General features: G+C 37.7%; 2 protein-coding genes across 3 annotated transcripts in view; both read left to right on the top strand.

Moving 5' to 3' along the window:
* Positions 1 to 503: 503 nt before the first annotated feature.
* Positions 504 to 18,245, top strand: mccc2 (methylcrotonyl-CoA carboxylase subunit 2). 2 transcript variants are annotated; one of them, XM_085180330.1, is made up of 17 exons: positions 504 to 728; positions 2,753 to 2,819; positions 3,864 to 3,948; positions 4,234 to 4,335; positions 4,593 to 4,720; positions 5,528 to 5,640; positions 7,005 to 7,118; positions 7,293 to 7,357; positions 8,599 to 8,698; positions 8,795 to 8,890; positions 10,897 to 10,969; positions 11,085 to 11,161; positions 13,381 to 13,447; positions 13,756 to 13,912; positions 14,807 to 14,921; positions 16,593 to 16,678; positions 17,833 to 18,245. In XM_085180330.1, the coding sequence occupies exons 1-17, from the start codon at positions 597 to 599 to the stop codon at positions 17,948 to 17,950; spliced, it is 1,695 nt and encodes a 564-aa protein (XP_085036456.1). In that variant the 5' UTR covers positions 504 to 596; the 3' UTR covers positions 17,951 to 18,245. The 2 variants fall into 2 exon arrangements, with proteins under 2 accessions (XP_085036456.1, XP_085036457.1); XM_085180331.1 differs by lacking the exon at positions 504 to 728 and adding an exon at positions 755 to 1,800.
* A 4,678-nt stretch (positions 18,246 to 22,923) lies between these two features.
* Positions 22,924 to 24,299, top strand: part of tmem8b (transmembrane protein 8B) — a 33,190-nt gene continuing 31,814 nt past the window's right edge. The window contains exon 1 of the mRNA XM_085180328.1: positions 22,924 to 23,132. Coding sequence (XP_085036454.1) covers positions 23,048 to 23,132 — 85 coding nt within the window. The 5' untranslated portion in view covers positions 22,924 to 23,047. The remainder of the gene's footprint in view (positions 23,133 to 24,299) is intronic.

Genomic DNA, 24,299 nt, shown 5'->3' with positions numbered 1-24,299 from the left:
GCTAGAGAAAGAATTTAAAAGCTACACCTAAAGGTGACTGAACATGCCACAAAAGGTTTTAGCTGCCACTCTAAATTTGATGCAACAAATATGAAACAGTGCTTACTTCAGTTACAGCAGTACTGTTTTATGTTTTATGTATAAATATATGTAGATATGTATAAGACTATCTATATTATATATAAATATGTGATTTTGGAGGATGTAAACAGTACAGCTTGACAAAAGAATTGCACATCAGAGCTATATATAAGTAAGTTTAAAAACTAAAGTGATAGAAAATGCTGCATTTAAGACCCCTCTTTACACTATTTGTGTGAAGCTGTAGAAAAGGTCGCTATAGGGAGCTTGATTTAAATATTTCAACCATATGACATAATTGTAGGATTTAGAAGTAACAAAAAACAAGCAATATTCATAAAAATGTGGTGCATTTTCACAAATCTGCACATGTAAACCGTTTCTTTAATCAGAAGGTGGCGATATGGAGCTCTACTTCCCCTGCCAAAAACCACAAAAGAAGATTACCGCTAGGTTACCTAGCAGGCTAGCAGTTGCTAAATTTGATCCCGTTAAGTTAGTCGAGAACATTTAAAATGATCCTGCAGTCATTCAGACCGTGGCTGCTTCGTTGCAGGAGTCTGCCGTTGGCTTGCACAAGAGCGTACCACGCAGATAAAGTCGCTCGACTGGGCTCACAGCCTGATAAACAGACTTCTGAATATCAGGTAGGTTAGCTTGTTGCTAACGCCTGCTAGTCAAACAGTAAGGTAACAGTTCGGAGAGTTCAGACGCATCCAGGTGAGGTGTTTTACACCTGACAGGCAACTTTCCTTCGTGTCAGGTTCCCAAACCTGACACGAAGGAAAAGTGTTTGTTTAGTCTGTCCCCTATGTTGAAGTTCACTCTAGAGGTCAGACTCCTTAAAAGCTAAGAATTTATCAGCAATATCAGCGCTGAAGAATTAAGTGAGTTGTGGAGCTAAACAGCGTGCAAAAAAGTCTACCAGTCTAACTGTGAAGGTGCAACCTCTGAAAGTAAAAGACACAAATAACAGCTTTGCATGTCATTGCAACAACAATACACTTCTTAGAATAACTGATTAGTGAGGCTTGATGTTTTATTGCTTAAAGTTGCTAGTTTGAAGCTATAATTTTGTGATTATATCAATGGCACAAAACAATTTATCCTCAGTGGCAATCATCAGCTGTTTAAATACAACATCAAAAAAATCACTGGATGGCAATACAGACAGACCAATTTTCTTGCAGAGAGGCTCTGTCTCTCATATGCACACAAGGACTGTAGTGCTTTCTCACTTACGCCATTAAGGGTTAGTTACTGGAGGCCAGTTACAGGTACAGATGTCTTGTATGAATCAGACTGGTGTTAATAGCAGGTTACTGTTGGGGTTGAGTGGTGTTTCAATTCAACAGTTAATCTGTTTTTTATGACAGCATGTTTTTGTCAATCACAATTTCTATGTGATTTACAAGTTTCAAAATACAAGATGATCAACTGCCCTTGAAGGTAAACTGTTTAAAAATCTCACCATGTCACGAGGTATCAGTCGATTGCCGATTGCAGTCAACTGAATTTTTTTTCTTACATTAACCAATTCAAGTGCATAGTACTAGCTATGTTGACCACTGTAGGACAAACAACTCTGGCTGCGATTAATCTGTAGTGCGTGTAGGTGTAGTAGGTGCGTGTAGTATATGTCCACGTTTATTTACTGGAGGAGGCTGCAAAACCTTGTGAAAGGAGTCCAATACAAATCGATGAAGCTCACTTCTGGAGGTGAGTTGTTGAGGGTATCCTGAACTTATCAATTATAAGCACTGCTGTCTTTGCTGCTGTTTTCTGCTGTTTTATCAAGTGCCTCTAACATCGCTGGACTCAGACTGTTAGCAAATAAACTCTCACTAGGTGAGAATCCAATCAAACTGTTTGTCAGAGGCAAAGTGTGATTTTTAGGACAATCATAATATTAATAGGCACAATATTAGCTTATAACCAGCTGTTGCTGTTGTTTAGCTGGTTTGTAGACAGCTGTCCAGAGATCGGAGGATCGCTTGTCCAGTATGATGACAATAAGTAACTGTGACAGTATCGGGAATATCTAAGCATGTTTAAGCATGTTTCCATGTGTTAGAGCCCTGACTTCAGTTCAGGAAATAAGGCTTGAGGTGAGCAGGATGAGGATGAGTTTCTAACCACATGCCGCTTGCTCCTTCACGTTTTTGCTTCTTTGGTGAACAAGATCTACTCTCTGTTTATAAACCATAGGTATCATCCTTAAATCATATCACATCTTGAATCTGAAGGTGCAGACAGGAATTAAAATGCCTCCATTGTACTGCCTGTGTGTTATCTTCTCCTCTGCCTTTGGCGTACCATGTATGTGGTCCGTCTCTGGCCACACATATAAAAGGTTATTTGGCAGAATGGTGATGCCCGTCTTGTCCATTGTATTCAGTTTGGCAGAGCAACATGGGAGCTTCCACAAACTGCTGACCTCTTCTGTGTTTTTTAATAAAATTATCAATTTGTTGGAACACATAACTAAACACTAATCCGTGTATATTTATGAGTACAGTTTTTTTCTATTAAATAAACTCAACAAATGACTGGAGAGCATTTACATCATCATCATCATCATTTACATTTTCTTATTTTAGTGCAAATCTCTTACAGAAATTGGATTAAGAGGAAACTCTAACAAATGAATTTCTCTCTTTTTGTTTTTTAGGAGAATTATGACCGAATGAAAGTTCTTCTCGATGAGCTGAAAAGCCAGACAGAAAAGATTAAATTGGGTACGTGTTCGCACACAGCAGGTTACACACTATCCCAGAGATAAATTCATCACTTTGTGTTTTCATTTCAGCAGTTCAAATTAGTGCCTGAGTTCAGGCAATCTGGGTGATGAAATTGTTGCCCAAACATCATTGCTTACACCTATGTGTTCTAGTAAAGTAATCAGGTTCCACTTTAGATGATTAAGCCTTAAGGGACCTGCTCTAACACGTAAATGCATAAAAAGCACTTTTTATATGGGAGTATGTGTTAAACTGCATGCCATTTAACACATAGTTAGCTGTTTACTTGAGCTTAACATAATGTAAAAAACTTAAAATAATCTACTTCCAAACTCTGTAATGAGAGGTTGCTATTATTAGAGAGGCGTAGCTGGAACTGAGGAGAAAAGTTATGTTTAAAAGCAGTAGACAAGACATATTAAAAAATGTAGAAGTTATTATGATTGTGTAGTCTACTATGCTGTATAATAAAAGTAAGAAATATAAGACTTGTGTAAGATTGTTATTGTTTATAAAACATTTGTTTTTCTCTTGTTTATTTGTTTTTAATTCTTTTTCTCTTTTTGGTGAAATTTAGTTATAAAAGTACAGTATTGCTATTTAGAGCAAGTTCTGTAAAAAGTGTAGGTGTAATAAGGTTTCAAATTTTTATTTTTTCAATAAATGATGACTAAAAAAAAATGACAAAACATTGCAACTAATTGACCCAACAAAAGGAATAAATGTGCTCAAAGTGACAATAGAAATGATTTTCAGTAAAACACAGAAAGTTGTGACCCCGACCGAGGTACACGTTCGCTTATTTTTCAACCCTACTGGCACACAGAAAAACATCAGTAACTACAAAAGTCACAAAGAAATGAATAAAAGCCTGTCCCACCAGGGATTAACAATTCTTGGTAATTTTATATTTTTATTTTTTTTAAACCATCAGCACTGTCATCAATGCTACTTGCAGGAGTAGTAGTAGTACAAAATATTCTCAAATTGTTAACTTTGTAATTTTGTTATTATTAATTTATTACTTTTTAATGAATTCAGGAGGAGGAGAAAAAGCAAGAAGACTTCATACTTCCCGTGGGAAACTGTTGCCTAGAGAGCGCATAGACAGACTGCTGGATCCAGGGTATTACTGCCTACTTCTGTCTTTGTCACAGATTTAAAAGTCATGGCTGTTTCATCCCCCCTAGCTTTTGTCCTAGAATTAGTCCTTACACAAACTGTGGCATCACTAGTTTTAAATGTCTGATGGTGTCTACAGTACAGTTCTCTGTACAATGAGAAGAAGCAAAAGAGGATAATATTTCTCTAAATTAAAATGTACTATTTTAAATGAACTTGCGCAGAAAAACATGGATGTATGGATATGAATTTGTCTTCTTTTCCCCGCTTTTATTTCATATTATTGCAGGTCTCCCTTTTTGGAATTTTCCCAATTTGCAGGATATGAGTTGTATGGAAAAGAGGAAGTCCCAGCAGGCGGTATAATTACTGGAATTGGGCGGGTTTCAGGGCAAGTGCTATAAATGTTTCTGATATTCACCAGATTTGAATGTAATGCCTTTAAAAAATAGTGAAAGTGTTTCGTTCTGATGATCATATGTAAAAATGGTTCCGTTTAATAATTTGTCACAGATGAAAATTTGTATTTTTAACCACAGGATCAGATCCAAAGTAATTACAGTGTAGGTTTTCCACTAGAATCTCAATTGAGTACCCCAGGTGCATAATCTAATATTTATTTATTCATTCTTTTCTAAATGTTCATAGAGTGGAATGTATTATTGTTGCAAATGATGCTACTGTCAAAGGGGGAACATACTACCCAATTACAGTGAAGAAACACCTTCGTGCACAAGAAATAGCCCAGCAGAACCATCTGCCATGCATTTACTTGGGTGAGTATCTCCATATTTGTAAGGGTTTGTAAAACACCAATAAACGATTATCTACAGAATCAAAGAATAATAATATTAATTAATAATAATTATTAGTAATAAAAAAATTATAGTAATAATAATTTTCTACTGTCCCTGTTAGAATTTAACTTTAAAATACAGTAGGACTGTTGGGTTAAGGTTAGTGTTCACCTGCGCAAGTAGAGCCTGACTGATATATGCAATATGATATAATGGCTAAAAAAAATCAACATTTCAAAACTAAGAGCGAGATGGATGAAACACTTTAACTGTGTTATGACTGATGGTGTTGCATAGTTTGTCCACCAGAGGACACTCTGCAATTTCCCTGTTGACAACACTTATTTGGTTCACCACAAACACAACAAACCAGCTTACCCGTGCTGCTGGCAGAATGTAAATGAGTAATCAATGACTTGTTGTAACAGTAAACCAAACTACATTTTCATTATATCTTAGTAAACACTCATAAATAACTGCTGGGGAAATCTGTTTGTTTCACACATCTGAAAAAAAAAAACCCATTGTCCAGTATATCAGATTTTTAAATCACCAAATATTAGTATCAGTATTGGGCTTAAAACCCCATAACAGTTTCTTAAGGACCTTATGGGAAAAATCCTAATATTTGGGTTGGTTTTTTCTTTTGGTCAATATTTACACCAGAGACATCCCAGAATGCCTGCCTGAGGATAGTAGGGAAGTCTGTCTCTGTAATCTAATTATAGTCGAGATGTTTATAATAAGTGAGTTCTTTGAATATGCTAATGCTTTTATCTCCTTCAGTGGATTCTGGCGGTGCTAACCTGCCCAGGCAGGCTGAAGTCTTTCCAGACAGAGATCATTTCGGGCGCATTTTCTACAACCAGGCCAGGTTGTCTTCAGAGGGAATAGCACAGGTGATGCATTGTATTAACTCATTTAATGGGCACAAAAGCAGCATGAGAAAACGCAGTGGCTTTATAATTTGCTTGCCTCCCCCGATTACATCTTTACTAAAGCCCATTATTGGGCTTCCACGGTATATTTGTTTACCTTTTAAATAATGATTTTTGTTATTCTTTCATTCTATACGTGTAGAAGGCAATATAAATTAATATACACGAAAGTCACAGTCCTCTATTAAGTATTTTTTTAATTATTTCATTTTTTTCACCATGCTGTCTTGGGGCAAAGGTCATTTAGCTGCAAGGCAAAGGCAATAAAAATACTGAGCGACAGATACACAAAAGAAATTAATTATGGCAGCAGGGGCATTCATGGCCTGTTGGAACATTGTGGGAAAAGCTTCCATGAACAGAAATTGACAGCAATCATATGATAAACTGTATTAAATTGAATTTAATATTTATTTAAGAACACAGAAGAGCCTTTATCACCAGGGTTATATCACATTATACTGCTCGGTATCTGTATTTTTTGCAGTTCTGGTAGCTCTCTCTTTTTTCAACCATACATGTGTTTACATCCTTGTTGAAACAAGAAAAATATCAAAGAGCAGAGGTGGTATATTCAAATGTATTCCACGCTTGAAGGCTCTTCATGTTTTGCACCTGCAGGCTACTCAAATCCATCTTATATATGATGATGAAGAGAACTGCCACGGTTTTGCACTGTGCACGGTTTTGCACCTGTCTTGCAGTCACATCTCTATTGATTCAAGGATGATAAAAAGCAGGATGTATTGCTCACCAAACCGACCTTCACTGTGTGTTAGTTAGAAAGCTGTTTTCAAATTCATCTGCAGGAAGACAAAGGTTTTTCAGAGCTATAAAATGTTTTGGCCAATGTAATGTTCTTTTGGAGTTTTTCCTTCTCTTGGCAGAATAATATATGTTCAGAATTTATTTCTGGAAGAGTGGTTTTCTTGAAAATGGAATGTTTCTATGAGCCCACCTGAAATAAGAGTTGTAGTTCCCACATCTAAATTGAATACCATTCCTGGTCCAATAGGCATCATAAAGTCTGCAGTACTCATAGCTTAAAAGTTGTTGTTCAGTGATGTAATGGCCATTTTGTTTCTAGTATTTAAACTTTTCAAGTGAAACTATAACCAGATTGTTTTTTGCTAATGGAGTAGTCATAGGTGGCATTATAACTGCACACAAGGTTAATTGAAATTTTAAAGAGAAAAAAAACCCCTAATCATATGCAAATTATTCAAAGCAGAGTAATGAAGATATCTTTGAAAATGCCTGAAGGATATGTTTTAATATTGTACATGTCTGATATGAGACCTAACTATTTTTCTTCTCTCTTCAAGATTGCTGTCGTGATGGGCTCCTGCACTGCTGGAGGAGCGTATGTGCCAGCAATGGCAGACGAGAGCATCATCGTACGGAAGCAAGGAACCATTTTTCTTGGAGGACCTCCACTGGTTTGTTAATTTCTTATTATTTCTGTTATTATTTAGAGTAACTGAAAAAGAGACAAATATTGTGTTTCATTTTATAGAGCTAAATGTTTGTTCATATAGCAAGCTATATATTTGAACTCATACTGAATACAAGAGATGAAATGCATATTTCCTGGTAATATAATTCTTTAATAGGTCAAAGCTGCCACTGGGGAAGAAGTTTCTGCAGAAGATCTTGGTGGTGCTGATCTACACTGCAAGTATGAACAGATCATTTTTATGGGATATGTGGGATAGCGATTCAATATTAGCTCTCATCTTGACTTTTAAATACCAAAGAAATAGCTAAATAGTTTTCGCAAAATATATACATCAGGACTTGATGTTCGAATCCCTGAAAATGACGATTTAATGTCCTCTGTGCCCTTGTGTTATACGTCCAGTTTGGGTATTCGAGTGATGCTAATTACATGCTTGGTTGATAGAAAAGTAGGTTGTTCTCTTACTGAAGTCATAATGTTATACAGATCCTTAAAGCGAATTCACTTTCCTTGTTTCTGTGTCAATCAGGAGGCAGTACTTCACAATGACAAAGTGTTGTTACACAAAAGAAAAAGACTAAAATATCCAAATATCCCATTTACATGAATATTCAGATACTTATTGTTATTTTCCCTTATTGTCATGTTGGGAAAGTTCCTACAAGCTTGGAACACCATCATTTTAGACACGTGTCCCATTATTCTTGATAGTTGTTTGGTAGAAGCTTCACCAGGTTTTTTTTAGACATCTCTAGATGCTTTATTAGGTTCGGGTCTGGACCCTGACAGAGTTTTTCCCCAAGCAACACCATTGTTTTCTTGGCAGTATGCTTCAGGTTAGTCTTGTGTGATTCTAGTTGCTTGTTTAACCGAGGTCCTTCTTCCCAGATGACTCAATTCGGTTGAGCAGCCAAATTTAGGTTAGACTGTTCCAGGATTAAGAATGATGGAGGTTATTGTTCTCTTGGATATTATTGTGTCTTTCCCCAGATCTGCGCTTTGAGACAATCCAATCTAGCACACCTACCAATAGTTCTCTCGACATCATGACTTGGTTTTTTCATCTACAGTCTGCTGTGTGTGCCTTTCCTGATTATTTCTATTTAACTAAGTTAGGCACAATTGGAATCCAGACAAGTTATATAAACATCTCAAAGATCATTGCTCTGTTGTGAGTGTCATAGCAAAGGATTTGATTTGACTTGGGTAATTAAAGTGTTTCAGTTTCTTTCTTTCTTATTTTGAACCAATTAACAAAATACAGTTTGGGCATTGTCTTTGTTTCATATAAAAATGAACGCAATCCGATTATTAACCCTTTCATGGAAAACATAAAATGTTCAGGAAACTTTCTACCTACACTATGTACTACATAGAAAGTACTGTAGGTTTTTTCGCCACAGTAATGATTTATGAGGTAATATTTTCAATGACTGCCTTTGTTTTTTCTTACTTTGCAGAAAATCTGGAGTGACAGACCACTATGCTTTAGACGATAACCACGCTCTTCATTTAGCGAGAAAGACAGTGAGAAGCCTCAACTACAGAAAAAATATCGAGGTCAGTCTGTTGTTTACAGTCGACAATTTAAATCAAACGGTTTTCTCTGTAGCTTCATTGACACTGAGTCTTTTTGTTTGCTTTTTTTTACTTTAGGTTACTATAGAACCTCCTGAGAGTCCTCTCTATCCTGCAGATGAACTCTACGGCATAGTCGGAGACAACTTGAAACGTAACTTTGATGTCAGAGAGGTAATTGCCCAGTTTCCAGAACGATGGTTTCAAGTCGCACTTAAAAAAATTTTCTTCTATATTAAGTGATACACTTTCACAGGAGTATGTGTAGATCTGTGATGGACTACACCCTATTATTCACTAGCTTGTAGAACTAGCAATAACCTGGAGTAATAATGTTCTGTGTGACTTTATCAGTGTTTCACATCATTGTGGTGGATTGTTGTCCCACTATTCTAACATTTCTTCAGTTCATTGATTTCTGCAGAGCTCTCCTAACATACCTGCACAGCATTTCAATCAGTTTGAGGTCTGGGCTTTTATTGGGCTATTGCAGCACCTTGATTCTTTTCTTTTTCAGCCAGTCTGTTGTAAATTTTCTGCTGTCCTTGAGATCGTCGTCCCGTTACGCAACTCAGTTGTGCCCGTGCTTTAGCTGTCAGACAGATGGCCTCATTTGGCTTTAGAATATACTGGTGTACAGAGGAGTTCATGCTTGACTCAGAGACTGTAAAGTGCTGCAAAACAAGCACAAATCATCTCTCTTCCACCATGCTTGATAGTTGGCGTGAGGTGTTTGTGCAGATCTGCTGTGTTTGGTTTTCACCTTACATGGTGTTGCGCATTATGACCAAACATCTCCACTTTGATTTTGTCCAATGGACATTGTTCCAGGAGTCTTGTAGTTTGTTCAGAAGCAACTTTTTAAACCTAAGCTGTGCTGCCATGTTCTTTTCAGAGAGCAGAGGCTTTCTCCAGGCTGCACTAACAAACAAGTCCTTTGTTTTTCTAATTGTACTGTCATGAATGTTAACATTTAACATGCTAACTGGACCCTGTAAAATCTAAGATGAAGTTCTTGGTTTTTTTTACGCCACAGAAATAAAAGGCTGATGGAGTATTGTTTATCACCCTCCTGGGTGAGCGGGCAGGTGGGCAGTGTGGACATCCACAATTGTAAATACAATAACTCAAGAAAGATGCGATGTAGATTTGGAAATCTTTACCATCGGTGCATCTGCTAGAAGCTAGAGCATTGCCCGGCCTGAACTTTGGTTCGATTTCCTGGGAAGATTGTGGCATTGTATTAACACACACCTGAATATTCCAGACTAGAAAATTTCTGTTCAGTTTTATTTATACAGCTCCAAATCACAACAAACTCTCAAAGCTTCTGCTTTTATAGGTCACACTTGCTGATGATCAGTAAATCAAATACTTCTGGTTAGCAACACCTGGCTGCTACTTATCCTGTTCCTATGGAATTCCTTTGAAGCAATAAGGGTGTACTAAGCTTTTCACAGGACTGCTTGGAAGATTTCTTTACCATTTCTGAACATTTCAGAATCTTATTTGGATATTTTGTAGGCTACTGTGTTGAACCCCTTAGTAATTAGCTTAAAATGGTGAGATAAATAATACGACTTTTCTTTGCTATGATATTATTTCTTTAATGTGAGTCAAATATAATAAAATCATTCATTCATCTCATTGTTTAGTACAGCCAAAAGACTGATTTACACAATGTAGAAGTGCTATGACTGCTTTAAGATTTGTAAATAAACCAATTTTGATTGGTTTATTTATAAATCTGGCTGTCAGAGGTTCAGAATGCACTTTAAACAATGTTGAGTTGTCATGTTCTCCTATCAGCAGCTGAATCAATAATAAGGTGGCTGGCATCAGTCACTTTGCTTTTCTGCTGTGTGGCAGGGCTTGCCAGATATTCTCTATTGGTTTAAAGCTTGTGCCCTTTGATTCTTGATGTAGACCCGCGAGCTAGAATTACTGCTTACTCTACAGATGCCAAAGTGTTTGTAGTGTAGAATAGTATTGGCAGTCCATTTAAGGTTGTAAGATCAACTGAGTGCAGCCTCTTTACAGGAGTTCTTCAAGTGTAGCATTGCTTTTAGCAGAGTGAAAATCACTTAAATAAGTAGAAATTGTTGAAAAGTTGTCACTATCTGTGTTATTTGATATTGCATCACATTTTTTACAACTTTTGTTTACTGATTGGATTGCAGGTCATTGCCAGAATTGTAGATGGCAGTAAATTTGATGAATTCAAGGCATTCTATGGAGACACGCTTGTTACAGGTATGTGAACTAGTATTGATTTCAATTTCCAAGACATGGATGATTTTTTTTTCTTCTCTAAATTTAAAACCTAACCATTGTTTGAGTTCATTCTTGTAAATTTGTACCTTTTAAGGATTTTCAAGGATATTTGGTTATCCCGTTGGAATCATTGGGAACAATGGAGTCTTGTTCTCAGAGTCTGCAAAAAAGGTAAAGGCACTTTATAGCTACAGATAAATCAAACTGTAAAAACGGTCTTTTATCTGCAAAAACAATACAATAAATAAATAAATAAAACCTATACAAAGTTAAAAGCTGAATTTCCAGGAGACTGAGCTTTGTACTGTTTATGTGCCTCTCAAAATGTCAAGGACTTTAAACACTGTGCGAAGATAGCGTGCTCCACAGATATTTGCTGCTTATGAACACCAACATTTTTCTGTTTGTAGGTTTTTTGCACTTCTCATTCACAGTAGAGTTGCAGTGTTTTTCCTATGCAAGAAGCCTTAAAATGCACCTTTACATCCTTTCACGAGTAGTCTGATAAATATGATAGCATTTAGAAACCATGCACGGAGAACAGTAATAATTTTCATTCAGTGTAATTCACTTAATTCTCAAGCCAATTTGCTGTGCACAGAGCTGAACTTTATAAAGGCTTAGGGAAGATGAGGGGCCGAATTTGTGATTATAGACTAATAAGTTTTTCTAAGCACGTTTTGAATTGGATTACAAGCTTGACCTGAACGAAGATTTCTTTCATTCATTTTTATTTTTTATTTTTTGCGAGGTCTCAACATGACATTATAAGCATTGGCTATCTCGTCACTATAATTACTTTCAAAAGGGTCTGATACAGTGCCTCAGACAAAGATGTGGAACAGACATGCTCGGGGAGCATATTCAAGAAAAATCAATACAGTACCTGCATTTCTGAGACACGCTGTCATCGCTAAAGACATGCCCAGGCTTCCATTATGCTAACTGTTAAACTGTTAAAAGCTTTTTCCAGTTTTTTCTGTGTTGATAAAAGGGAGAGGTATCAGAGACACGATTCGATTTCTGTTGTTCACACATTCAGGAGCAATGTTATAGATAATCTTATCTCATACTACCTCATGCTACCATATTATCTCAATAGAACACTTTGCTCTAAGACTGCAGGCTGACTTGTGTTTCCGAGAGTATTTAAATGTAGAACAGGAGGTTTCAGGCCCCTCTTCTACGGAACCAGGTCCCAGTTTGGGATTTGTGAGACAGAGGCCCCCTCTTTTTTTTAAGATTAGGCTTTTGTTCTTATAGTTCTTCTTCACTCATCTGTTTTCACTCTTTGTGTTTATACTAATAAAGAGTGTGTTGCATTTAATCATCAGCTACTCATCTTTTGTCCTGTCTCCCTTCCCTTACCCCCAGCTGCTGGCAGTATATGACTGCCCCTGACTGAGCCTGGTTTTGCTGGAGGTTTCTTCCTGTAAAAGGGAGTTTTTCCTTCTCACTCTTGCTTGCTCAAAGGAGGGTTTCTGACTGTTGGTTTGTTCTTATTATCGTAGGGTCTTTACATTAAAATATAAAGCATCTTGAGGCAAATGTTGTTTTGATTTAGCGCTATATAAATAAAGTTGAATTGAAATTGAATAATTTCACAGAGAAGCAGTCATATTTCACATTGTTCCCAACTGTTGTTTGCACTTTGCAACACACAACAATATGCTTCACTGAAAGAGAGCCAGTGGAGGAAACTGCCAAAATAAAGAAAACACCTGAGTAATTCAGCAATACAAATATATGGAAATGAGTTGTCTCCACACAGTCTTTTGTGTGTGTTTGTCTGTTCAATATTTCCTGGCAGTTCTGTGTTATGCAGTGATTTTTTTCTGACATAACTGAAGGCCATTCACCTCCTTCGTATTTAAACTAGAATACAGCAAATACAAAGTGAGTGTAGCGGCAGGTGAGCTCGCTGTTAAAGTAACTGGTTTCTGTTATTTCTGGATGGATTAAGGAGAGGCCATGAACTCTGTTACTTGTTTTATTTATTTATTTATTTATTTATTTTTGTATTAACAGATGTAATGCAAGATTCAAAAGCATCACCTCAGGCAACATTGTGACAGTTTACATCTTCTTGTGAAAATACAAACTCCAGATGCAATCCAAACTTTTCAGTGGGTTATTACCCAGATTTCACCTCGAGCACTTCACAGGATGAACTTGTGTGCTTTGAATATATTTTCTTAAAAAATTACACATCTTTTTCCTTTGGCAGTTCATTTAAAGTTTATGGTCTCTTGGTTATTTCTTGAGAGGCCCAAAAAGTAAATCATTACCATCTTGTACTATTTTAAGGTAATAGATGTTTGAACTCTGGGCAGTTGTTCTTTAGGTCTGAGAATGTACTACATGTAATGAATATCTTAAATTCTTTTCAGGGGACGCATTTCATTGAATTATGCTGCCAACGAAACATTCCACTTGTTTTCCTCCAAAACATAACAGGTCGGTGGGAATACTTCAGCGTTTTGGGCTTTATTTACATCTGTAATTTTGTTCTGTTGTGGGGTTTAGATGTTGTTTGTTACTCGGCAAACAATTCTGAATATTGTTTACTTTAATTGCAACGTGATCTGTGATCATACGGATAATTTTATAATTTACATCATAACCAAATCTTATATGATGTACAAATCTGTTTCATTAATCTCCCAGTTTGACTTATTTAGTGTTTAAGATTAACACAGTCATACTTTCTTCCTTGAAATAACAACACAGGCTTAGGCTATCTCTTGTCTTCATCTTCATCTCAGGCTTCATGGTGGGTAGGGAGTATGAAGCAGGAGGAATTGCCAAGGATGGAGCCAAGATGGTTACTGCGGTTGCCTGTGCCAGTGTACCCAAGATTACTGTTATCATTGGCGGCTCCTATGGTGCGGGAAACTATGGCATGTGTGGCAGAGCCTACAGGTATGAAGAAATTCTCTGTAGGGATTAGAGGTTTGTTGGAATAAAAACGCAGCCCTGGTAACAGCTAAAGTAAATTAATTCATTGTGAACTGTTGCAAAACACATTAGCTGCTTCTCTGCGAAATTCAAGTGTACAAAATGTACAAAGTGCAATCGCCTTTCATTTTGTGCATCAGATAGCCTTGGACTTCTTGCGTGTAGGTGGTAGTGACCTTTTGTAACAGTAAAAGAGACTTTCTAAGTGGAACCCTTTCAAAGCTGAGAAGTATTTTAAAATAAAAAAAATAAATTTTAATCAAAATTGAGTGACATTTATTACTCGAGGATGTGTCATTATTTTGTCTTTTTAATTTTTGTCAGCTATTTTTAAAGACTAGGAGTGATAAGAAGCTGAATTATTGATGTGTAGCATCCTTAGTGAAGAGCACTCTACAACACAGTGCAATGTATTTGTATAGGTAGATAGATTGATGGATGGAAGTCTTGAAATCACTTGAGGAAGTTTATCAGATTTTGCACAGCTCCCTCTGGATAGAAAAAATGGCTTTAACAGTATTAAAATTACCATTCAAATAGCTTTAAGCATGTAATATTATTGTGGGCACACTTATGTTTAATTCCTATCAGGTTATTTGAGCTGTAATAAGCGTCCTCATGTAAATTGAAATAAGCATAAATGATTTAGTGTTTTGGAAAGTTGGAGCTGATACTCACCCTCCCTTAGTCTTTCTATGAAATATCAAAGAAGTACTTTCCCCCAGGTTAAGCCCTCCTAGTCTCTCAAATTATATTTTTGATGTTCAAGGTTTCTTTTGTTATCCTATTGGTTGTGATCTAGGTGACTAGTCTGGCTCTCGAAACATACTCAAATTGACACTGTTTCTTGTCTCACAGCCCACGTTTCCTGTACATGTGGCCAAATTCCCGAATCTCTGTAATGGGTGGTGAGCAAGCTGCCACTGTCTTGGCTACCATCACTAAGGATCAGAGGGCACGTGAGGGAAAGGAGGTAATGATTCATGTTAATCGCTTGACACGGCAGACTAAAATCTGTGCTCCGCTGGAAAGGCTTGAATTGACTTTAGTGGGTTTCCTGCCAACAGCATAAACATTATGAAAGACACTTTTCTTTCAATAATGGTTTGACATGGCACAGTGAAATAATTTCAGTGTTAAGTGTGACTGTGATGACTTATCCTGAATAGTGTAGCCATCAAATGGCTGTCATTAAACTGTGTCAGGTATGCTGTTATGGGGCTATTAACCAGTGCATTAATAGCTTCAGAATGACACCTCACATCAGTGCCCTGCTGACAGCCGTTTTGATGATGTTTAAAATGTTTCAACTCAAAAGGTTGTAAAAACTAATCATTGGGTCAATTTTTGAACAGGTATCAAATATTCTTATTTTTTTCTGCTTTCATTCTACTTGTCTTCACAGGGGAACACAGGTTGATCTACCGAGAGCTTATTAAATTATACAGTATAATACAGCTTTCATGTTAAACATGTATTAGGTGTACAGTCAGTACTACAGTTGTTTGCCCCACGAAAACACAATTGATAGTATTCTGAGCCTGCACCACTCATCACTTCCACCAAAATAAGAACTTCCTTTGTGATTAACCAACATAAGTGAAACTTTACGTGAGAACTCAAATATCTGGTTCAGTTGTTTAGTCCAGCGGTCCCCAACCCCCGGGCCTCAGACCGGTACCGGTCCGTGAGTCGTTTGGTACCGGGCCGCGAGAGTTGAGGCTCAGGTGTGAAATGTATGGTTTTCAGGGTTTTTATCGGTTTTCAGCGTTATTTTGTTATCGTTTTTATCGTTAACTCAGTTTTCCTTGGTCTTTTCACGTGTGTTATGAATAAATCTTCTTTTTTTCGGTACCGGTACTAGTTTTATTTTGTTGTATTTATCCGCGACACCTTAAAGGCCGGTCCGTGAAAATATTGTCAGGCGTAAACCGGTCCGTGGCGCAAAAAAGGTTGGGGACCGCTGGTTTAGAGCACAGGATGGTCTTTTCCTTGTCATCTTCCTAGTGCAATTGCAGTGTCCGATTGCAGCCATGTGAGTGCAGCAGGGGTAATTGTGCAGTGAATTCCCAGCAAGTATGGTGTCATGTGTCGTGCCTCCTGCAGGCTCTACACTAGGTACCCCTCAAATGAAGTGTTTCCAGTAGAGAGAATGCATCTGAAGCATTTTATCTTTGATTATGTGCTTCATGTGAGAAAGGATAACTTAGGCCGATGAGTTTATGTGTGAAAACACGTCTTCCTGGTTAAAATTAAAGCAGTCCAATATAGAGACCTTGAAATGAATTACAGTCTAATGAATTCAGTTTTTCTTCATACCATTTCTTATATTTTTGTTGCTGTTTAATTTGTATTTTTCCCCCTTTTTAAAAAAAATTGTTTCTGATATTTACAAGAGTTTGGCCCATTTAAATCAGTAAAGATTAGCTTTGCGTTATTTATCCAGTGTTTGATCTGTTTTTATTGTGTTCACAAAGATTGGCTTGGTGTTTTCAAGCTGGGGAAATTGACCTTCATGGCAAATGAAATGGCTGTGTGCTTTCAGCTTTACATTTCACTACACCTTCAATAATTCAGACAACCTTTAAAACGCCTCTGGCGCAGGTCCTTACTGCCTAATTCTATTTTCTCAATATATTCACAGTTCACAGCAGAGCAAGAGGCTGCCATGAAGGAGCCAATCGTGCGGCGGTTTGAAGAGGAAGGCAGTCCGTATTACTCCAGTGCTAGGTGAGATCTGCTCATCCAATATGTTGTATTTTAGGGATGTGTGTGATAAAATGAAGGACTACACATAACTGAGTCTTTGAATTTCCAAAATTGGTTTAACTACTGTTGCTAAGATAAAATGTTGTTTCTCGAATGGCAGCACTGGCCACAAATGAACTATCAACAGGCCACCAGCATGTGTTTATAATTTATTTTTTAAACTCTTTTCAGTAATCTCACATTAGCCTTATTTTCCAAGAACTAAGAAACCACAAGACTATTCATGCAGGACCAGTGATGCTGTGATGTTTTTCTTTAGCATCAGATGTCCTGTTGTTTAAATAATAAGAGCTGTGTTCTTTTCATTTAGTCCCTGAGCTGTTTTCATTGTGTGTTTGTAAGCGCAGAGTACAAATCCTCATGCGGTGATTACATGTGCGTCTTAAAATGAGATGGATAGTATACTGTACATATTTATCTAACTGGAAACTGCCTCACTGACATTAAAAACCAATATAGTTATGAAGGTTAAACAGACATTTCAGAGCATGTCGGTGCTTATTTTTACAGTTAATTGTATAAAATATAAAGAAAGAGAAAGGCCAAGGGGCAATCAAGGCCCCATTACACACTAATTAATCACAAGCTACCCTGAAAGCACTTGTCAAATTTATGTGTGTCATTAATGCTTGAAACCAGTTGTATCAGAATTGCTTGCTGTGGAAGCGTCAGTTAATGAATAAAAAAAAATAGCTAACTGCAAAAGAGTAAGAATTTTGAAAACTGATTTATGTCTTCATTTATTTACAACTTAAGCAGGAGCTGCTATTAGTTTCTTAAATATCAGGACTTGCTTGTCTATTATAATCATTTATCTGATGATACGCTTATAATATACATATACTATATTATATTAACAACAGCCATATTGTTTGCTCTTTAATGAAATATAGGTATGAAAAGAATACAAATCTGATACTTTGCAGAAAGGAAAAAAAATGCAAATCTTTAAACCTAGACTATAAGGGAGGGAGTCATCCAAAGAGAGGAAGACAAAACCTTGACACTCTATTAAAGTAATTGATTATAGTCCTGCACAAGCACCGCAAGAAGTATCGCATGAGTGAGGAGTAATGTGCCATCTAATAATGTGGAGCACTTTATTATTTTTACAGGCTGTGGGATGACGGGATTATTGATCCTGCTGAAACTCGTATGGTTTTGGGTCTAAGCCTCAGTGCAGCACTCAATGCACCAACAACGAAGACACGTTTTGGAGTTTTCCGGATGTAATGCTCATTTAGTTTGTACATAGAGAGACACGAGACTTAGTATAGATTTACTGTTTGTATAGTATTTCTCGTAGTTTACCAGATTGAGTAAAAACTCTCACAGAGTTGGGATCGCTCGACTTTGGATACCTTGAGCTGTGACTGGATGATGGAACTGTTGTGAGACACTTCCCCTGTTAAGTTGTGCCTTAACTGTTTTCATTCCAGTGTAAATGCACGTTTTCTTAAATCTGTTTCATTTGTTGGCTCAAGTACTGTAAATGCAAACAATTAAAAAAAAATGTGAAAAGTTCAAATTGTTGCCTTTTCATCAATTGTGAATGGCCAGAACGAAAGAAATCTTCAAAAGGGGGCACTGTTTAGCTATAAATATCTGAGGTAGTGTAGAGGAAACGTACAAGCACGCATAGAACGACCTGCGTATATAAAAGGAGAAAAAGTATTTTGAAGATTTCCAAGTTTAGTGTAATTATTTATTATTTAGAGACACTGGAGGGTTTATTCTTGTCTGGCTTTCTGGGGCTTCTGCTTGTTTATTCTTTTATTGTAAAGCACTTTGTGATGTCTGCTGTGGAAAGGTGCTGTGCTACTATTGTGTCAAAGGCACAAATAGGATGTGGTCTTATATCTCATGCTGCAGACAGAGTGTGCTGTGTGCCGAAGCTAAGCCTCAGAACGAGTTCTTCACTTTACCAGCTGGCCAGCCTCTCTTTCCCGCCCTCCCACTTTTTCATTTTGTCAATTTATCTTTTTAATTGAACATGTTGCACACAGTTGATATGTTCACATATTGGTATAGACCATCTGAATTCCCACTTGCAACAAGTTAGGTTTTCCTCCGAAGGATTTTCAGAGGCCAGGGATTTGGTGCAGGAGTAGATTTGAATGTTTGTATGAAGCCAGGTGGTTAAAATGCTTAACTGGAAGCCCTTCATGCTCCTCTGTGTATGACTGTGTGCCTGGTATACTGAGGCTGTGAGAGCCTCACTTTGGGGAGAGCAAAAATACTCGGGCCATGATATGTGTGGAAGATGTGTGTGTGTGTGTGTGTGTGTATGCATGTGTATGCCACCCACACACACACTTTTTAAAACTGGTTTGCTGGTTATTTCTTCCTTCGTGTTCCACCAAATGTCACTGTGGGAGGACTTACCGAGCACAATGGACCCTTCTTCAAAGTTTTTACTGAAGTAAAAAAGCCGTAATGATTCAGAAAAGTCCTATCTTAAGAATGTTTTAACATAGAGTATACATCAGAGAGTGAAATATCACTTAAATGTCAAATTTATTTTTGTTCCATTTTTTTTTAATTTAACCAGGAGATATGCACGTGAGATCTAGAATCCTTTTTGGAAGAGCGTCCTCCACAAGATAGAAATCAACAGTCACAGAACAACACACGCACAATACTTTAAAGAAATAAAGTATTGAGATTAAAAATATCACTATAGAAATACCTGAAAAATGTGTTTCACTGTAGGTCAATGTGGCAGTTCTAGTTAGACAGGTGTGACAGCCTCCAAGTCATTTCAGATTAGTCATATTTAGTGAGCTCAGCTTCCTAAGATTTAGTTGGTTTTGCAGCAGATTTCAAGCAGATGGAGCAGCATATTTGAAAACACTTTTTTCTCTCTCAAATTCAGTAGAGGCTTTGGGGATGGATAAAAGAACTAAGTCTTGGGAGGGAAGACAGTAACTTCCTACGCATTTTTGACTGATGTAGGTCAGTAAGTAAGATGGGAGCAGACCAAGAATAGTTAAATAACAGGATGCCAGCAGATGAGTCTACAGGACAACAAAGCACTAATCCAGCTGAAGCACAGATACAAACAATTCAAAGAAATTGATTCAAACAATCAAAAGCATACACCGTAGAAGAACGGTACTGAAAGTAGATCCGGCAAAGGAGAAATGCAATGCAACAAAAGTGACTATCCTTGCAATCGTCGACACAAAGAAAATACTGAAATGAAGGTGAGTACTCCTGTGTAAGTAGACTCTTGGACATATCCTTTGTCTATCTCCATGGTTCCTCATGGGAAGACCACCTGATGGAATTTTAAAAATCTGATTCAGTGACCAACTAAAAATCAGTTGAAACACAGTTGTGACAGTAATCAGGAAAATAAGAGTGGGGCATAATAACTCGGTAGCCGTCATCCTAGAATGATTCCACAGATAATGCACCACTTGCAATCTAGCACTGAAGCACAGAGGGTCAAGTGCTTCAGCCTTGGCACAGGGGTTTTCAATGGAAATCTGTCTCCATTGAAAAGCTAGTACAAAGGACATAAGACTGCAATATAAAACTTTGCTATAGAGCATAAAGAGTAGCTTGAATATTGGCAGCAAATTCTTTAGTCAGATGAGACCTAGAGAGCTCAGATCGATTCCGGCATGTTTGGCCTGATGTTGGCCTGGAACAATGACTGAAATCATTGTCCTGACAGTGAAGCACAGTTTGATGTTATTGGTGAACGCAAAAGGTGTTGGAGAGGTGACATTTTTAGATTGCACCATGAATTCTCATGAACTAGATAATTCCCTGTCTCCAGAAGCCTGGCAGAAGAAGAATAGTGTAATATGACAACAATTCAAAGTGCACAGCAAAAGAGTTCCACACAAGTGTTCTTAAAAAATAAAAACTATGAAATGCTCAAGTATGTGCCTGGCCTGGATCAGAATACCTCTGTAGTAGAAAGTAGAGAAATGTAGATTAACAATTCTCTCTGGAAAAGACAGACTCAACTATTTCTCTCCAGGAGCTTTTATAATGTTTGTGTCTTTCACAATAAAAAGTATTGAGAGTGTTATTACAAAATAAATAAGTATGAGCTTTAAATTTCCACAATGAAAGGTGTAGTGACTTTTGTTGGATTGAATTCGTACTGTGAGGTCTGTTAATGCAGTTACTTTAAGATGACACAGTTTTGACTCATTTCACATGTAAGTGATACATAAGTGGTACAGGTGTGCACTCGCTTTTGTTGAAGCTGTTTATTTACAGCCTTAGTGATCTTTCCTACTGACTTGAACTACTTTTAATTACAGTAGCAATTAAACGTATGAAACGTTTTGCCTCTGAGGATGTGAGCTTCTCCTAGGATTCACAGGGATAAGAGGTAGTTGGGATAATTTCCAAGACAGAGGCACATTTTTTATGACCTGGCCACTGGCAGCACTAATTTAGATAACCATAAGCATATACTTTCCTGTGTCTCTTTTGTGTGAGTGCTGTGCATCTTGTCTGTGTGCTAAATGTGCTAAATCGAGTCTGTGTATAGAGCGCATTCACAAACAAAATGCATTGAAAGGGCTAAAGAAGAAAAGGCCGGCTTTAAAAGAGGCAGTTTCAGTCAGTCGCAGTGAAACAGAACAGTACCTTAGTTGAATATTGTGGTACCTCATAGAGAGGCCAGCCATACACAGTGGGTTGCCATGCGTGGGTCGTGGTATCTAGGGAGTCTGGCAATCTTTCGAACTTTGAGGAAGGCTTCAGAGTAAACTATGGCTGCAGCAGACACTGCACTGAATCATAGCAACAAACCAAAGATTTAAATTTTATTTATTATTTGCTGCATTGTTCCATCGCCACATGACAGTAATTATAAGAAACCACATTTGCATAGCATATCTTACAGCTCTGCACTCAGTTTTTACTTAGATTGTAGTTTGAATACAATCTTCAACTAAAGAATATGTAACTATTTAGCTCTCCGCTCCTCCACAATCACTATTACTTCAGGTTCCAGTGTTGAATTTGTTTGTTTCTCGCCCACCTTGTTCTGTAACATAGTCAAACCTTTCACTTTTATTTGGTCAAGGATAAGAAGAAAGTGGATTTCTCTGTTTTAGATCAGTGAAATGTCAAACTATGCCAGCTACCTGATGTAAAAAAGCAAATCTTTGTTTTGTGTACTAGTCATAAATGAATTTAAATGCAATTCAACTACTCTGTACTCTGTAGTTTGCTGCTTAAATGAAACCCTAGGTAATTTGACTGGCACCCATCCTGTGCGTTGGATTTATTAAAGTCTTTGTGAGTTAGTGTTAGATAAGTAGAGTTACATCTTGTTGGGCACATCAGTAACATTGTTTTGACATTCTTACCCTCCACACATTTTCTTTTAGCTCAGCTCTAATGCTTTAGTTTAATATTTCATTGATGGCAGATCAATTATACTCAATCCCATTAAATCAGCTGGGACACTTATGATTCATGTCACCCCATGGCCTAGAAATAAAAATCTGAGTCATTCTTAATGCTGGTGTCCTGGTGGTAGCATGATGATTGTCTGACAAACACGTCACCTGATGACCACGTGATCCTTAAAATGAAAAAATTCAAACTCCTCAAGTATATTTTGTGTATTCATTCACTTTTAAATAATTTTCACTGGATAAATGTAATGACTCATTGTCCACTTGTGCTTTGTTAACTGTGGTTTGACTGCTTTTATATTTGAGGCCCATATTGAGCCCACTATGAATCATTAAAATAAATCCTTTTAGCCTTTCATTTTATTTATGCTCACGTAATATGTTATATTTTAAGGAGTATGTATATTGCTATTTTTTTAAAACTAGACAGACACGTGGAGTTGCTGCACTTTTACTTTTTTTTAGTCTAACAGAAACCCAAATTAGTTGCTTTGAATTTATTAATCGCTGGAAATCGTATTTTATTAGTTTTGAGGCTTGTGCACGACCACATAAGATGAAGTCTTCCATTCCTCCAAAGTACCAACTTTGTGTCCTGGGTCCTGGCAGAAGAGGCTGCAGGCTCGAGGGGCAGCTGCAGCCTCACACCTCACTCGTGCCCGTGTCGGGTGGCCCGGACGGCGAAGTGTGAATCCTTGTGGTGCAATCTACGTCTGCACTATCGCCGGACTGACAGGGCCGGAGGTCCAATGAAATAAGTCGACATATTGAGGTTGTCAAATCAAAGCCAAAGAGGAGGCGCTGTCCCGTCGTCGTCTGAATGACGTCATGCACAAACAGCTGGTCGTTGGCAAATATCTGAAAAAATGTAGACCAGCAGAGCGTCTGAGAACTGCACTCGGGCTGGAGCCCCTCACAAAATATTCTGCTTTTAACGATGTGGCAACTGGAGCGCCTGGGCTTAGGATGTAGCCCTCCGAGGCTCCTCTTGCTTGTTTACACCTATCTCTGCGCTGTTGGAGGTGAGTTTCCATTCAGTGAGTGTTGCTTTTGATTCGCGGAGAGCTGTTCCTTTTGTCGGGGTGCTGAAATCCTCCCAGCAGCGGCGGCAGCATCTCATCCTGTCTCTGGCTTCAATTCAGTCTCCGAAACATCCACAGCTGCTGCTTTCAGTCTCGGCCACTGACAAAACGGTTTTCACGAACACGGACCTGCTTCGGTTACGTGACGTATGGGGAAGGATGCTGCTAATTATGGCTCACAATGCACTGAGTGAAGCTCCTATAGGTTGTAGGCTACGATACGGAGGTCTAAATGTGGTCACAAGAAAACAGATCAGTCCGGATGTGTTGACTCTTGTTACCTTTCATTTGTTCTCGTTTTGCGGAGACGTGAAGGCTCAAAGCCAAGTTAGTGCACGCTGTCACGGCTGACTACAAAATATGACCACAGTACTGGGATAAAGGGAAAGGTTAAGTCAAACCTTCTTGTTTCCCGTCTTAAATTTAGCCTGCTTTGATAGGAGATGAGGACTAAACTGGTTTAACTGGATAATGGGACAATTTTGAAGTTGACTTTTGTAAAATCAAGTTGTTTTTAAATGTATGAAAAGTGCAGCATGCTCTTATTATTTCTCTCTATCTGTTGCCTTAAAAAAGAAGAACCTAAGAGTATCCTCCTTGATTTGTTTTCTTTTTTTAAATGTCTATCCATGAAAATTTCTTTGCTGCTTCAAGACTGAGGTGTGCAACAAAAATCTCCCTGTGTGATAACAATGAATCCATACCTACAGCACAGACTGTACTGGCTGTGGCCACTAAGGACCATACAGGTCTGTCTGACTTGTTGCTGTTTTGCTTTATCAATTCTAGTAACTCATTCGACATGTTTGGCTTTAGACAGAAAGCCCAGTTTACCCATTTTACCCTTCCTCCCCTGCTTTCTTGGATATATCTCAGTAAAACAGAGACAACAGAGAATTAGAGCTTATTCTTTACCATAAAATAATTTATGTTAACCCACTTGATTGCCAGGCAGATTCTGCATGTTTAGATGTGTATGAATTGTTAATGTTTTATATCTCTGGTGCCTGCATCTCCCATTGTGGAAGTGGAAGGTCCAGTAATCTTTACGGCTGCGTGTTATCTTCGAGGCGTTTGTTTCTGTAGGTGGATGTGAGGAGGATGGAG

The sequence above is a fragment of the Neolamprologus multifasciatus genome, chromosome 12 (genome assembly GCF_963576455.1).
Source record: "Neolamprologus multifasciatus chromosome 12, fNeoMul1.2, whole genome shotgun sequence".
NCBI classification, from domain to species: domain Eukaryota; kingdom Metazoa; phylum Chordata; class Actinopteri; order Cichliformes; family Cichlidae; genus Neolamprologus; species Neolamprologus multifasciatus.
This window is presented reverse-complemented; position numbering and strand designations above follow the sequence as displayed.